The following is a 14,773-nucleotide window of genomic DNA, read 5'->3' as shown; positions in this document are numbered from 1 at the left end:
GAATGAGACAGACATAAAACACGAGTTCCCATTTCTGGCAACCAGGGTCATCAATCCGCACCCAACTAGTCCTCCCCGCCCCCCCCACCCCCCACCATTCTTTCCTCTCGCTGGGGGCTCCTACCACTGGTTCTTGGCATACAGCCAGCACTCAGATGGCACTGTCCTGTCCAATGAGGTAAGATGGGGATTGGTTGCATGTACCTTCTCTTCAGGTGCCAAACAGCACATAAGTTAAGGACTATCAGTTGAATGGAGGAGGTCACTGGAAGAGTTTGCAGCCCTATGTCAAATAATGAAGGTATCATTTAGCTGGTGAGAGTCAGTCAAAAAATTAAAACAGCCCAGCTATTCGAAGTGATTTAGAAATTATTAGTGATTGCTGAGTGATTTGTGCTACTTTCATCACTTTAGATAAAGTTTTAATGTAGTTTAAAGAATAAAAGATTATTTTACTTGATTTGCACATTAACCTATATTAACCTTAGTTCATATGATTTATATATTAACATCCTGCTTTTAAATATTTTGAATATTGCATGGTATCTACTGAGACTTTCATTTTCACTCAGTGCTCTTAAGATTTATCCATGTTTATGTGTAGTTCATTTTAGTGTGTATAGTTCATTTTAGTTGGTGTAGTATTCCATTATATGTGATCTTCAGATGTCTTCCAGTTCATTAAAGCTTTAGTTGAATCCAATCTTCTGGGGTTTTATTCTTTTGGAAAGAGAGCAGGCACACACGGGGCGTGGGGGGGCGGGGGGCAGTCGGGTTGCAGAGGGAGAGGGAGAGAATACTAAGCAGGCTTTATGCACAGTGTGGAGCCTGTTGCACGGCTAAATCCCATGTTTCTGAGATCATGGCCTGAGCTGAAATCAAGAGTCAGATCCTTAACTGACTGAGCCACTCAGGTACCTAAGATCTAATCTTCTGTTTAATATTAGCATCCATTGAGTTTATAGTTCATTATACATTTCTAAAGGATCTACTAACTTTCTCTTAAAATGTGTTCATTTTTTAATATTCATATCCTATCTGGGTTCATTTTTTTATATGCAACCAAATATGATTGCATTCAAAACATAATTCCAGTATCTGAAGGCATGGGGGTTCTAAATCTTTTTTTCCCCTAGCATTTTATTCATGATAGCATTGCTTCTACATGTGTTTGATTTTATATACGTATATGAATATGCAGTTATAAATTTTTTTTCATTTTAACATGTATTTTATCAGTGTGAATACTGGATGCTTTCCTCCTGAGAGGATGGGTTTATCTGCCAGGCCCCAGGGATGCCAGCAACCTAGGACCATTGTAAATCAATTTGGTTTTGGGTTTTTACTCTAGATCTATTTGAGGATAGGCTTGTAGTTGCAAATCCTCACCAAAGACCATTATCATTACAATTCTTGTAGCTGTGCATGAAAGACAGGCCTGTTTCTTGGTAACCTTTCTTTATTGGCAGATATTTTTTCCAGCCTAACAACGGGGACCCTTTAAGGAACCCTACTTAATGGGGCTATTTCATATTTGGCTCCCCTAAAGCCCCTTCTCCCATTCACTGAGGTGATTTCAGTATGTGCCTTAGGGCCACCCAGGTTTTTAAGTTCTCTTACAGAGTTTGTATTTGCTGATGCTTTTGGTGAGTGAGGTGGGGTAGGTAGAATTATTTCTTGGGGATTTCCCTTTCATTCTGTCAGTTTAACCGTGCATTAAAAGGTAGGTTTATTAAAATTTATTGACTTAGTTATAATTAAGGGGCTTTTAAGAGCATCTGAACTACCAAATGGCCAGAAATAGAATTGTACTTTAGGGGTTTTCTTTTTCCAGCAAATAAAAAATAACAATGGTGTGATGGCTCCTTTAAAAAATAAAATAATCCTAGGCTACATAAATGAAAATACAGAGACCCAGGATTCAAAACTAATATTCCCCTTGTAATAAGTAGAACACAGTGAGTAGCTCATTCTTAGTTCTAGTAGCCATATTTAAGATGGAAGGAAGGTGATTAAATTATAGTGTAACCTATGTAAGCAATAAGTTCTATTTTTTCAAAGGCTATTTACATCATGGAGAAAGTTTTGTAACTTGAGAAAAGTTGGATATTCAGTATGATCCCCCAAATTACTTAGAAGACAGAAAGAAAAAGCAAATTGGTAAGTGTTCACAGTTTGTGGCAGAGTGATTGGAGTTTATTATTTTATTTTAAAATCTTGTATTCCAAGTTTTCTACGATAGAAAAGAATTGAGAGTACTGATAAACTAAAAAGTTATTTCCTGTAGTAAGTCGAAAACCTAGAAAGTAAGCCTAGAAAACTCGTAGTTAACCAGTTAGAGGAAAAGGTAACAATTATTTTATTTGAGCGGATCATTTAGACCATTTATATTTAAAGTAATTGATACATATGTACTTAATGCCATTTTGTTTATTGTTTTCTGGTTTTGTAGTTCTGTTCTTCTCTTGCTCTCTTGTGATTGACCACTTTGGTATTATTTTTGTCTTTCTTTCACTTTATTTCTTGTGTATCTGTCATAGGTTTTTGGTGTGTGGTTTCCATGAGGTTTATATATAATGTCCTAAGTATATAACTCATATGTTTAAGTTTATGGCACTTAAATTTGAACACCTAAGAGAACAACATTTTTACTCACCCCCCACTGTTTTATGTATATGTTGTTATATTTTGCATAATTTTATTTCATGAGTCCCCCTTAACTGATTGTTTAGGTATAATTGGTTTTACTTTTTTTTTTTTTTTTTTTACTATTTTTGTCTTTTAGCCTTCAAAAGTGATTGCTACCTTTACTGTATGTTTGCTTTTACTCATGTCATTTTTTTCTTTCCGTAATTTTCATTATGGTCTTTTCTTCAGCACTTTAACATTTCTTGTAAGGCTGGTTTAGTAGTGGTGGTGAACTCCTTTAATTTTTGTCTGGGAGACTCTTTGTCTTTCAATTCTGAATGATAACCTTGTTGGGCAGAGTATTCTTGGGTGTAGCTTTTTTCCTTTCAGCACTTTGAATATATCCTGCCACTTCTTTCTGGACTGCAAAGTTTCTGATAAGAAATCAGCTGATGGCTTTTTGGGGTTTCCTTTGTATGTTACTAGTTGCTTCTCACTGCTTGTAAAATTATCTTTAATCTTTGACATGTTAATAATTATGTGTCATGATGCGAACCTCCTTGGATCTATCTTATTTAGAACTGTCTTTGCTTCTTGGACTTGGATGTGTATTTCCTTCCCTGGGTTAGGGAAGTTTTCAGTTATCTTTTTTTTTTAGAGATTTTATTTATTTATTCATGATAGACATAGAGAAAGAGAGAGGCAGAGACACAGGCAGAGGGAGAAGCAGGCTCCATGCCAGGAGCCTGACACGGGACTCGATCCCGGGACTCCAGGATTGCACCCTGAGCCAAAGGCAGGCGCCAAACCACTGAGCCACCCAGGGATCCCCAAGTTTTCAATTATTAAAAGTATTATTCTCCTTTCTCTCCCTACCTTTGGGACTCCTATAATGAGAATAATAGAATTCTCTCATTATAAGAGAGAATACTTGTTTACTTGATGTTGTCTAAGAGATCTATTGTAGTTGTTCAGCTTGGGTGCTTTCCACTTCCTGCCTTCTAGATTGCCAATCCATTCTTCTGCATTTTCTGATCTCTTGTTGATTCCCTCTAGTGTATTTTTCATTTCAGTTCTTGTATTCTTCAACCCTGATTGATTCTTTTTTTATATTTGTCTCTTTGTTCATCCACTTTTCTGTCCAGTCCAGTGAGCATCTTTATGACCATTACTTTGAACTCTATCAGGCATATTGTTTAGCTGTTTCATTTAATTCTTTTTCCAAGGTTTTGTCTTGTTTTCTTTTTTGGAGCAAATTTCCTCTGTCTCATTTTGGTTGATTTTCTGTTTGTTTCTATGAATTAGGTGGAATAGTTGTTTCTCCTAAATTTGAAGGAATGGTCTTGTGTATGGTTGTCCACTGTGTAACTTGTATGTGCCTGATGATTTTGGTTGACTGTAACTCTGGGTGGCATGGACTAGGCGTCCTGGACGTTATCTGCTAGGGCTGTCCTAGTGCCACGGCCAGAGCTGAAGTGAATGTGGGCCAGGGTGGTCCCAGGGTTTTCCGTGCAGAGGACACCTGACAGGATAGCTAAAGCTGAGATAATTACAAGTGTTGGGTCCCAGGGCTCTCTGTGCAGAGGGTACCCTGGCATGGCAGCTGATACTAAAGTGGATTTAAATTGAGTGTCCCCCCCAGAAAAAATTTTTAAAAAAACGGAGTGTCCTGGGGTGTTTTACCCAGGGGGCACCCTGGTGGGGTGACTGAACTAAAGTGGGGTGCAGTTCAGATTCCCATGTCATTCCACACAGAGGGTACCCTGAGCCGTAAAGGGCATGAGCCAGGAGGTCCTAGAGCAGTCTGCCCTACTGAGTTGTTTGGAGCCAGAGTGGCATAGGCCTGGGATATTCTGGAGTGCGTTGTGCCTATATCACCTTGGTGAGACAGCTTGGATTCAGTATGTGGCACATTAAGGCCACTCTGGTGGATGGCGTGGGCTGGTGTGGGCTAGGGGCCAGGGGCTTGTGGAAGCAGTAGGCTGCTCCTTTGTACACTATAAAGGTGGTGGGAGAATGTAAACTGTCACCACCCCCTCTGGAGAGAGTTCTAGCAGCTCTCTGCCTTTTGGTGGAGTTCTAGGGCTGGATCTTTTATAATCTAGTTGCTCTTTTAAACTACAGCTTTTTTCTGTACCCCAGGGCATCTGGGGCTGGTGTGGGCTAGGGCCTGGGGCTCACTGAGGTGGCAGGCCAACTACGGTGTCAGGACCATGCTCCTCTGCATTGTTAAGGTGAAGGGGGAACATAAACCCTGGTGCTTACCAGTCCCTTTGACCCTCTAAGAGAGTTTCAGCAGCATCCCCAATATTTGGCAGGGTTTTAGGGCTGGTTCCAGTTACGCTTTTAAACCATGGCTTTTCTATACCCAAGAGCAAATAAATCTGCTCGTGGTCCTTTAGTACTATCCCTTCCCGCTGCAGTTTGTAGCTTTAGGGGTAGGGTTTCCTTTCGTTACTGTGTCACCATCCCTCTTGCTGTTGTCTGTATGGTCTATTGTGTAGAAGCTGTTCAGTCAGCCTCCGTTCTTTAGGACAGAGTGCTTTATAAATAGATACAAATTTGGCATATCTGTGGAAGAGCGGAGTTCAGGGTCTTCCTACATCACCGTTGGACTGGAAGCCCAACAGTCAGTTATTTTCAAATGCGTGAAGTGATGTCTCGAAATATACTAACATCTGGGTACTCACTTTATACTAGGTCTGTGCTGCACACAGGGTATTGATGAGGTTAACTTAACCAAAATCCAACTGCTAGCAAGCACCACAGCTTCACTTTGAACCCGGGTCCTCTAGAGCCAGGTCTACCGTGTATCACTATTCACTGTCTCCCAAGCCACAAACCTTAAGTTTTCCATATCACTCTCATTAAGCTTGGTTTATTATTAGGATATAGTATCTAGGGAAGAGGATACCTCAGGAAGGTAGAAGGTATAATTAATATTAAATAACTCACCATAGTACAATAAAGAGACTAGATACAATTATTTTCACAAAAAGATATATTTTCATAGGACTATTTACATTTTTTATATTTAAAGAATATCATACAACTGATACCTTCCAAAATGTTTCATGCTTTTAAACTCTTTTCTATTTACACTTATCTGACAAGGAATTTAAACTAAAATGGTCAAATACCTCAGAAATAGAAAGCAACCTGCCAACATAGCTAGGTCTTAAATTTGCTGATCAACATTAGCAATAGTTACTTTCATAATAAATTATTTAAAAATCAGTAGTAATTTTAAACAATTCATAAATAAGTGTGCTCTGTGCAATTTACATGTTTAATATCCTGTGGATACTAAAAGCTTGTACACTGTCAGATTTGTACATTATTACTTTATCAAATGATAAGCCTTCCCAAAGAAGAAACTGGAGAAGCTTGAAATCATATCCTAAGGTTCTCTGGAGAGTTATCAAAGCTCTGCCTGCTTTACAGGAGGAGGTTCCAGTTTACGTGAGAGGGCAGTTAAAATCTGGTTGAATTTCTCATATCTCTCTGTCTGATTCACTTGTGCACCTTTGCTGCCCCAGAGCAATCGCATCTGAAATTCAGTCTTGAAGATTTCACTCATTTCTTCATCTGGTTGAAAACCTATTAAAAACAAACAGTTACTTTAGTTTTCAAATGTAATGTTGAAATAGACTGAAAACTTACTCGCTTAAAGTAGGATCAAAATGAACTTCATCTTCCATCAGAACTTTAAAAATGCCCCCAAAGAAAAATATAGCTCTGCTTTATATAAGGAAAGGGCAGGCCCCATCCTCAAGGATCTGAACACCTTCGGAGAAGGAATACCAAGTAAGCTCACTGAAACATGATAGAATGAAATTCATGTGCACAAGCCACTGTGGGAAGGGGAATGTTCAAAGTACTTTGTTTTGTTTTTACAGCTTTACTGATGTATAATTTATGTCACGATTCACCTATTTTGATTTGTAAGAGTAAGCCTATACAAGTTGTACATCCATCACCACCAGTTTTAAAACCCCCATCTCATCCTAGAAAGTTATACCTAGTGCCTCTTTGCTTTGTGTTGCTCTTGCTTTGCCTTTTCTAGAAACTTGATATAAACAGAATCATACAATGTGGACTTTATATCAGGTTTCTTTGATTCAGCACCAGGTTTTTGAGACTATTCCATATTGTTGCAGGTTATCCACTCATTCCTTTTTATCGCTGAGTAGCATTCAGTTATATGGACATTCCACATTTTGTTTATCCATTCACCAACTGATGGACATTGGGAGTGTTTCCAGTTTCTGGCTGTTATGAATAGTGGTGTAAACATTTCCATGTAGGTCTTTGTATGGACGGACATGTGTTTTCATTTCTCTAGGGGAGGAATTACTTGGTCATGTGGTAAATATGTTTAAAGAAACTGTCAAACTCTTCTAAAATAGCTGTACCATTTTCTATTCTCACCAGCTCCAGTTTCTCCATAAGCTGCCAAATCTTAGTATTATCTTTTTTTTTTTTTTTTTTTAAGCAGGCTCCATGCCCAGTGTAGAGCCCAACATGGGGCCTGAACTCAACAACCCTGAGATCAAGACCTGAGCTGAAAGGAAGAGTCGGATGCTTAACTGACTGAGCCACCCAGGTGCCCCAGGATTACCATTCTTTTTAAAGTGTAACCATTATAGACAGTGTGTGCTATTATCTCATTGTTGTTTAAACTTACATCTCCCTAATGCTTTGAACATCTTTCCATGTAGTTATTTGTCATTTGCAGATCTTCTCTGGTGTAGATCATCTTGTTTGTCTTCTCATTGAGTTGTAAGAGTTTGTTATATAGTCTAGATCTAAATCCTTTATCAGATAAATGTTTAGCAGATATTTTCTTCTACTCTGGGACTTGCCTTTTCTTTTGAAGAGTAAAATTTAAAATTTTGGTTTATCAGAAATTTGTTATGGTTCATGTTTTTTGTGTCCTAAACCAGGGCACAATGAATTTCCCCGATATCTTATAGGAGCTTTACACTTGGGCCTATGATCCATTTTGGATTAATTAGTGTGTATGGTATGAGGTAAGGATCAGGAATCATTTTTTTCTTTTGCATATCATATCCAGTAGTTCCAGCACCATTTGTTGAAAGGCTATATCTAATGAATTACATTGGCACCTTTCTCAAAAAATAAATGTGTGGATTTGTTTCGTGACTCTCTCTTTTGTTACATAAGAGAAGATCTGTCTACTTAAAGCCAAGGATACTCTGTCAACCATCAGAGAGGTAGAAACCTCCAGCCAAAGAGTCATACGGACCCATGGTTCTCATCCTTGATTATTGCTGAATTAATCTGCTCTATCCTTAAATATATTTCTACCATCTAGATTTATAGGATCTTTGTGGTGAATAATAGAAGCCTTCTAGTCCATCCTTCCCTGTAATGCCAGAACATAACAGCACACCATAGGCCAGTGACTTCCAATCATTCAATTAACATGCTTTGAGTCCCTACCTTGGGTTGGGTTTATGTTGGTGAGCAAATCTCTGCCCTTACTGGGTTCATAGTTACTTCCTGCAATGAGAACTTTCTATATAAACCTGTAGCAGGATTAACTGAGAAAATGCCATTAGATACCTTTAAAGTGATTTGTTGTAGAGCAGCTTAAAGCCCTTTTCTCAAAACTCATCCTAATATATTGGCTTAGGCAACATCCAATGTAATACAGTTATTAGCCTTGTATAAACAGGCACTCTAAAATCTGGTGAATTGAATTAGGTGCTTTTGGGATGCCTGGATGGCTCAGTGGTTGAGTGTCTGCCTTCAGCTCAGGGCATGATCCCGGACTGCTGGGATCAAGTCCCGCATGGGGTTCCCTATGGGGAGCCGGCTTCTCCCTCTGTCTGTGCCTCTGCTCTTCTCTCTGTATTTCTCATGAATAAATAAATAAAATCTTTAAAAAAAAAAAAGAATTAGGTGCTTTTATTTTTTTGAACCCTACAATGCCAACCCTAGAGAACTTTCTGATGAAAAAAAATTGAAACAGATCTGTAGTTCTTCAACTGACAGCAGATACAGTGTTAAACAGCTTAGTCTCAAATACTTTGTTTTAGGATGAAATAAACAGGCTCTCCTGCTCTATGTAGCTCTTTCTCAGCCTTGTGAATGAAACTGTGGGCTTTTGAAGAATTTTAAAAATATAGCAAAGAAGAGGAAGTAATCATTCCTGATAACCACCACCTTGGGTAAAAGCCCTCCTTCTTGTCTTGCTTCCTAAATGATCTTTTTGCCTACAAGCTTTCAGCCTTCCCACAAACACATGCCAAATTTAAAATATAAATCTGACATCATGACACTCTCCCATTTTCAAAACCCTTCACAGGCTCTTCCTCAGCCTTCCCACCTCTATCCACCTCCTTCAGCCTAGTTGGTCATTCCTTAAAACACACTTTACACTAACCCAAACCTAAGTATTGATGATTTACAGTTTTCTCCAAGCTCTCTCAGCAGTGCCTTTGCCTGTGTTGGGTTCTCTGATGCTAAAAACAAGGGAGCTGGGAGCTCACTTCCCAATATGGGAAGAAATAGGAAAGCAGATAAATGAAGTCACTCTAACTCCTCATGTTGACCCACACTCAAATAGCTCCAATCAGAAGTCCTAATGGTAGGCAAGTTGACCAATTCTTTCTTGACCTTTCTGCATTTATTCTATGCCATTGACACAATAGAACACATGGAAAAGGAGAAACAGGAGCCTCAAGTCTTGTAGAGACTAAGAGGAAGTCATGGTCAATCATAAGAAAAGGAATCCTATGCCTTAATCTTTCCTACTTTGTCCTTTCCTGAGAGCATCCATGCTCTTTTGTTCCTTCACTCTAATTACTGTGAAGAATAGGAGCAGCTTACCTTCCAGGATCCTCTCAGCATTCATCCGGTAGCTGTCTGCTGTTTCTGCCATGAGCCGGCCAGTGGCTAAGTGGTTCAGCATAATCTCACAGCTTTCATCGTTTTTTTCCCACATATCAGTCCCTTCAAAAGTGACAGCTTGGCGCTCCATTAAGGTCACAAGAGGCAGCAGTAGTGGGACTGATATTTTGTTGGGGGGGACACACATAGACTCTGAAAAACAAGGTAAAGTTTTCCACGTTGTATTTTTTTTTCAAAGTTAAGCAGAGAGTTCCAATTCAAGATGGTGACAGAGGAGGAGCCTGTGCTCACCTCCCTGAGTGGACATGTCGAATCTGCAGCTTACTATGGAACTTCGTCTGGAAAAAAAAAAACTAAAACTGAGTAACTCCTACATACTGGGCAGACAAATGAAGGGCCACGTCAAAGCAGGTAGGAGAGGCTTGGCCCAATCTCTCCATAAACCTCAACCCTGGCACAACTGGGAACAAATGCAACACCTGGAGCTTTTTCCCTGAGGAGTAAAGGCTTTGAACTCCACATTGGACACCCCAGCTTTTAAGACCTTCACCTAACAGACGAGTCCCCACGTCCCACAAGGCTTTAACAAGCTGAGCAAGTTAAAAGGCTTGTGTGTTCAGACTCACCTGCCCCAGGGCTCAGTACAGAGGCAGTGGATTGAGAGGAGCTCATTTGCTAATCTTGAAGTGTTGGTCTGCGGGGCAGACTGATTTAGTGCTCATCTAGGGCCCGCTGGCTGGCAGGCACATCTTCACACACTTTCTCTGCTTTATTCTAGCCAACAGGTGCCATCGTTTCTTTTTCCTGTAGGTGCCATCTATAGGGTGTCCCTCTGCCAAATTCCATAGTGCCAGTATCTCCAAAGTGGAGCTGTTACACACAGTTGGCGCATCAGTTTTTGTAGGTGCTCCCCATGATACAGCCCTGCTCACCTAGCTGTGAAAGCTAGAGGGATTGTGATCCTATGTCTCATAGAACTGTAACAACTGGAAATACAGTCCTAGACAGGCACCCCCAGCTTACTGCATAGACAGCAGTCTGAAATATCCCCCAGTCTTTCTGTGAAAGAGGCCTATTTGCTTGTCCTGGAGCTTTAGCTGGAGAGGCAGGCTTCCTGTCTGGCACACAACTGGGGGCCTACAGAGATGCTCTCAGGTAATGTAGGCTGGTAGAGACCATCTTTGCACTCTCCCTCTGCCCTGCTACAGCTTCCTGATACCACCTAAAAGGGGACTAGCTTATATACTTGTTTGAAGCTTTTTTTTTTTTTTTTTGCAACTGCCCCCTGTGGGACACCTTCACATGACCTGGCTCTAAGGGCCAGTGGGGCTTATGCTTGCATTCCCACAGGACTATATATATGCATAATTAAACAAACTGATGCCTGAGGATTTGGCTTTCCAACTGGCCTGAATCTAGGTGCTGACTGAGACCCTCCCCCTTTGAGACACTGACAGGTCTTAGCATATTCTCAACTACTGGGAGCCATTAAAAATAAAAATGACTGCTTGGACAATCACAAAGGTTAGAGAGACAACCAAGAACTAGATCAGGGTTGAATGATAAGGCTCATGTCTTTTGTGAGGTCAAGCTTGGAAAAGGTGGCTGTTTTATCTAATGCATAGAAACCAACAAAAAGAGTCAAGCAAAATGCAGAAACAGGAATATGTTCCAAATGAAAAGAGAAAACCTCAGGAAAACCCTTAATGAAATGGCAATAGGTAATTTACATGACAAAGAGTTCAAAATAATGGTCGTAAAGATGCTCACTGAATTTGGGAAAAGGACAAACACAATGAGAACTTCAAGAGATAGAAAATATAAAAGCACCAAATAGAAGTCAGAGAGCTGAAGAAAGCAATCAAACTGAAAATTTAGTAGAGAGGTTCAACAGACTAGGTGAAGCAAAAGAAAGGATTAGTGAACTCAAGATAACAGAAACTTTACAATCAGAGCAGCAAAAAAGAAAAAAAAAATGAAAAAAGTGGAGATAGTCTGCTTGATGACTTTCCATATGTCCCATAAACTAACATTTGCATTACAGGGGTCCTAGAAAAAAAGAGAGAGGGGAAGAAAACTTATTTGAGGAAATAATAGCTGAAAACCTCCCTAAGCAAATAGACATCCAGATCCAGGAAAACCCAGAGAGTTACAAATAAGATCCACACCAAAACATGTTATAATTAAAATGTCAAAAGTTAAAGAATAGGAAAAAATCTTAAAAGAAGTAGGAGGAAAAAACCAGCTTGTAATGTACAAAGGACACCTCCCCCACCCCCACCCCCCGCATTAAGACTCTACCAGCAGAAACTTTAGAGGCCAGAAGGGACTGGCACAATATATTCAAAGTGCTAAAAGAAAAAAAAAACTTCCAACGAAGAATACTCTATCTGGCAAAGCTATCATTCAGAATTGGAGGAGAAATAGAGTTTTCTAAACAAATAAAAGATAATCACCACTACTAAACTGGCTGTATGAGAAATGTTAAAGGGACTTTTGTTACCTGAAAAGAAAGGGTGCTAATTAGTAACAAAACATGCAATATACCAATCTCCCTGGTAAAAGTAAATAGACAGTAAAGGTAATCACTTATAAAGCTAGTATGAAGGTTAAAGGACAAAAGTGGTAAACCTAACTAACTGCAATAATTAGGAAACACAGATAAAAAAAGATGTAAGATACGACATCAAAAAATGTGTGTGGAGTAAAAATGTACAGATTTAGAATGCATTCAAACTTAAGTTGGTATCAACTTCAATAAGAGATTGTTATAGGTTGTAAGCCTCATGGTAACCACAAAGCAAAAACCTATAGAAAATACACTATAAAAGATGCATAGCAATAAAGAAAATCAAGCCACAAAGGAAGAGAACAAGAGAAAAAATGAGCAGAGAAGGATAAAATAGCCAGAAAACAATGAATAAAATGGCAAAAAGTACATACCAACCAACAATTAAATGTAAATGGATTGAATTTTCCAATCAAGACATATAGTGACTGAATGGATAAAAAAAAGACCCATCCTTATGCTTCCTACAAGAGACTCCCCCTTCAGATGTGAGGGCGCACACAGACTGTAAGTGAAGAGATAGGAAAAGATAATTAACCAAAAGAAAGCTTGAGTACCTATACTTATATCAGACAAAATAGACTTTAAGACAAAGACTATTAATAAGAAACAAAAAAAGAGCATTACATAATGATAAAGAGGTCAATCCAATAAGAGAATATAACATTTGTAAATATTTATGTGCCAAACATAGGAGTATCTAAATATATAAAGCAAACATTAACAGACCTAAAGGAAGAAATAGATGGACACAATAACAGACTTTAACACTCCACTTACTGGATAGATCATCCAGACAGAAAATCAGGAAATACTGGCCTTAACAACATGTTAGACCAAATGGACCTCACAAATATACACAGGGTATTCTATCCAAAAGCAACACAATACATATTCTAAAGGGCATGTGGAACATTCTCCAAGGTAGACCTCCTATGGTAAGTCACAAAAGTTTTTTTGTTTTTGTTTTAATTTGAGACAGAGAGGGAGAGAGAGAGAGAACAATAGAGAGAGAGAGAGTAAGAACAGGAGGAGAGAGAGAAGCAGGCTTCCCGCTGAGCAAGGAGCCTGATGTGGGGCTTCATCCCAGGACCCTGGGACCATAACCCGAGCCAAAGGTAGATGCTCAACTGCTGAGCTACCCAGGCGTCCCTCCAAACTCATTTTATGAGGCTAGCATACACATTGATACTAAAACCAGACAGGGACACTACAAGAAAAGAAAATTACAGGCCAGTATCCCTGACGAACGTGGATGCGAAAATTCTCAACAAAATACAGGCAAACTGAATTCAATAATACATTAAAAAAGGATCATATACTATGATCAAGTAGGATTTATTCCAGAGATGCAGGGATGGTTGACATCTGCCTATCAATCAATATGATACACCACACTAACAAAATGAAGGATAAAAATAAAACGCTCGAGGAGCCTGGATGGCTCAGTCTGCCTTCGGCTCAAATCATGATCTCCTGGGATTGAGTTCTGCAATGGCTCTCCTCAGCGGGGAATCCACTTCTTCCTCTCCCTCTTCCTCTAAGACATTCCCCCCTGCTCAAGCACTTCCTCTCTCTCAAATAAATAAAATCTTTTAAAAAAAAATCATATGATCAACTCAATAGATGCAGAAAAAGGGTTTGACAAAATTCAACACCCATTTATGATAACTCTCAACAAAGCAGGTATAGAAGGAACATACCTCTACATAATGTATATGACAAACCCATAGCTAATACTCAATGGTGAAAAGTTGAAAGAGATCAAGAGCAAGACAGGGATGCCCACTCTCTTCACTTTTATTCAACATGGTATTGAATGTCCTAGACAGAGCAAATGGGCAAGAAAAAAATAAAAGGCATCCAAATTGGAAAGGAAGAAGTAAAACTATCACTATTTGCCAACGACACATTATATATAGAAAACAAAAACTCCCATCAAAAACTGTTAGAATATACAGATTCAGTCAAGTGGCACAATACAAAATATACAGAAAGTCTACTGCATGCCCATACACTAACAACAAACTATCAGAAGGAGAAATTAAGAAAACAATCCCATTTACAGTTACATGAAAAAGAATAAAATACTAAGGAATAAATTTAGCCAAGGAGCTGAAAGATCTATATCCCGAAAACTATACGACACTGATGAAAGGAACTGAAGAAGATACAGATATTCTGTGTTCATGGTTTGGAAGAGTTAATATTGTTAAAATGTCCATACTACCTAAAGCAATCTACAAATTCAATGCAATTCTTACAAAATTCCAATGGCATTTTTCACAGAAATAGAACAATCCTAAAATATGGGGGAACCACAGAAGACCCCAAATAACCAAAGGAGTTTTGAGAGAGAAGAACAAAGCTGGAGGTATCATGCTCCTTGGTTTCAAACTATATTCCAAAGCTATAGTAATCAAAGTAGTATGGTATTAACATAAAAATAAACACCTACTTGAAAGAAACTGAATAGAGAGCCCAGAAATAAACCCATGCACATATGACCAATTTATTTATGACAGAGGAGCCAAGAACATACAATGGGGAAAGGACAAAATCTCTTCGATAGAATGGGGGAATGGACTGCTGGGAAAACTGGACAGCCACATGTAAAATACAACAGGACACTATCTTACACCATATGCAAATATCAACTCAAAATGGATTAAACACTTGAAGGTAGACCTGAAACCA

At 39.0% G+C, this 14,773-nt stretch overlaps 1 protein-coding gene across 6 annotated transcripts in view; it reads right to left on the bottom strand.

Moving 5' to 3' along the window:
* Positions 1–5,611: 5,611 nt before the first annotated feature.
* The window catches only part of BCAR3 (BCAR3 adaptor protein, NSP family member), a 156,222-nt gene continuing 147,060 nt past the window's right edge, over positions 5,612–14,773 (bottom strand). For all 6 annotated transcript variants that reach the window (XM_038541304.1, XM_038541306.1, XM_038541305.1 and 3 more), the window contains 2 exons: positions 9,487–9,699; positions 5,612–6,228 (listed from right to left, as the gene is read on the bottom strand). In XM_038541304.1, the coding sequence (XP_038397232.1) occupies positions 6,050–6,228; positions 9,487–9,699 (392 nt within the window). In that variant the 3' untranslated portion in view covers positions 5,612–6,049. The remainder of the gene's footprint in view (positions 6,229–9,486; positions 9,700–14,773) is intronic.

Source organism: Canis lupus, chromosome 6, assembly GCF_011100685.1.
Source record: "Canis lupus familiaris isolate Mischka breed German Shepherd chromosome 6, alternate assembly UU_Cfam_GSD_1.0, whole genome shotgun sequence".
NCBI classification, from domain to species: Eukaryota; Metazoa; Chordata; class Mammalia; order Carnivora; family Canidae; genus Canis; species Canis lupus.
The sequence above is the reverse complement of the archived record's forward strand: the minus strand, read 5'-3'. Positions and strand labels throughout refer to the sequence as shown.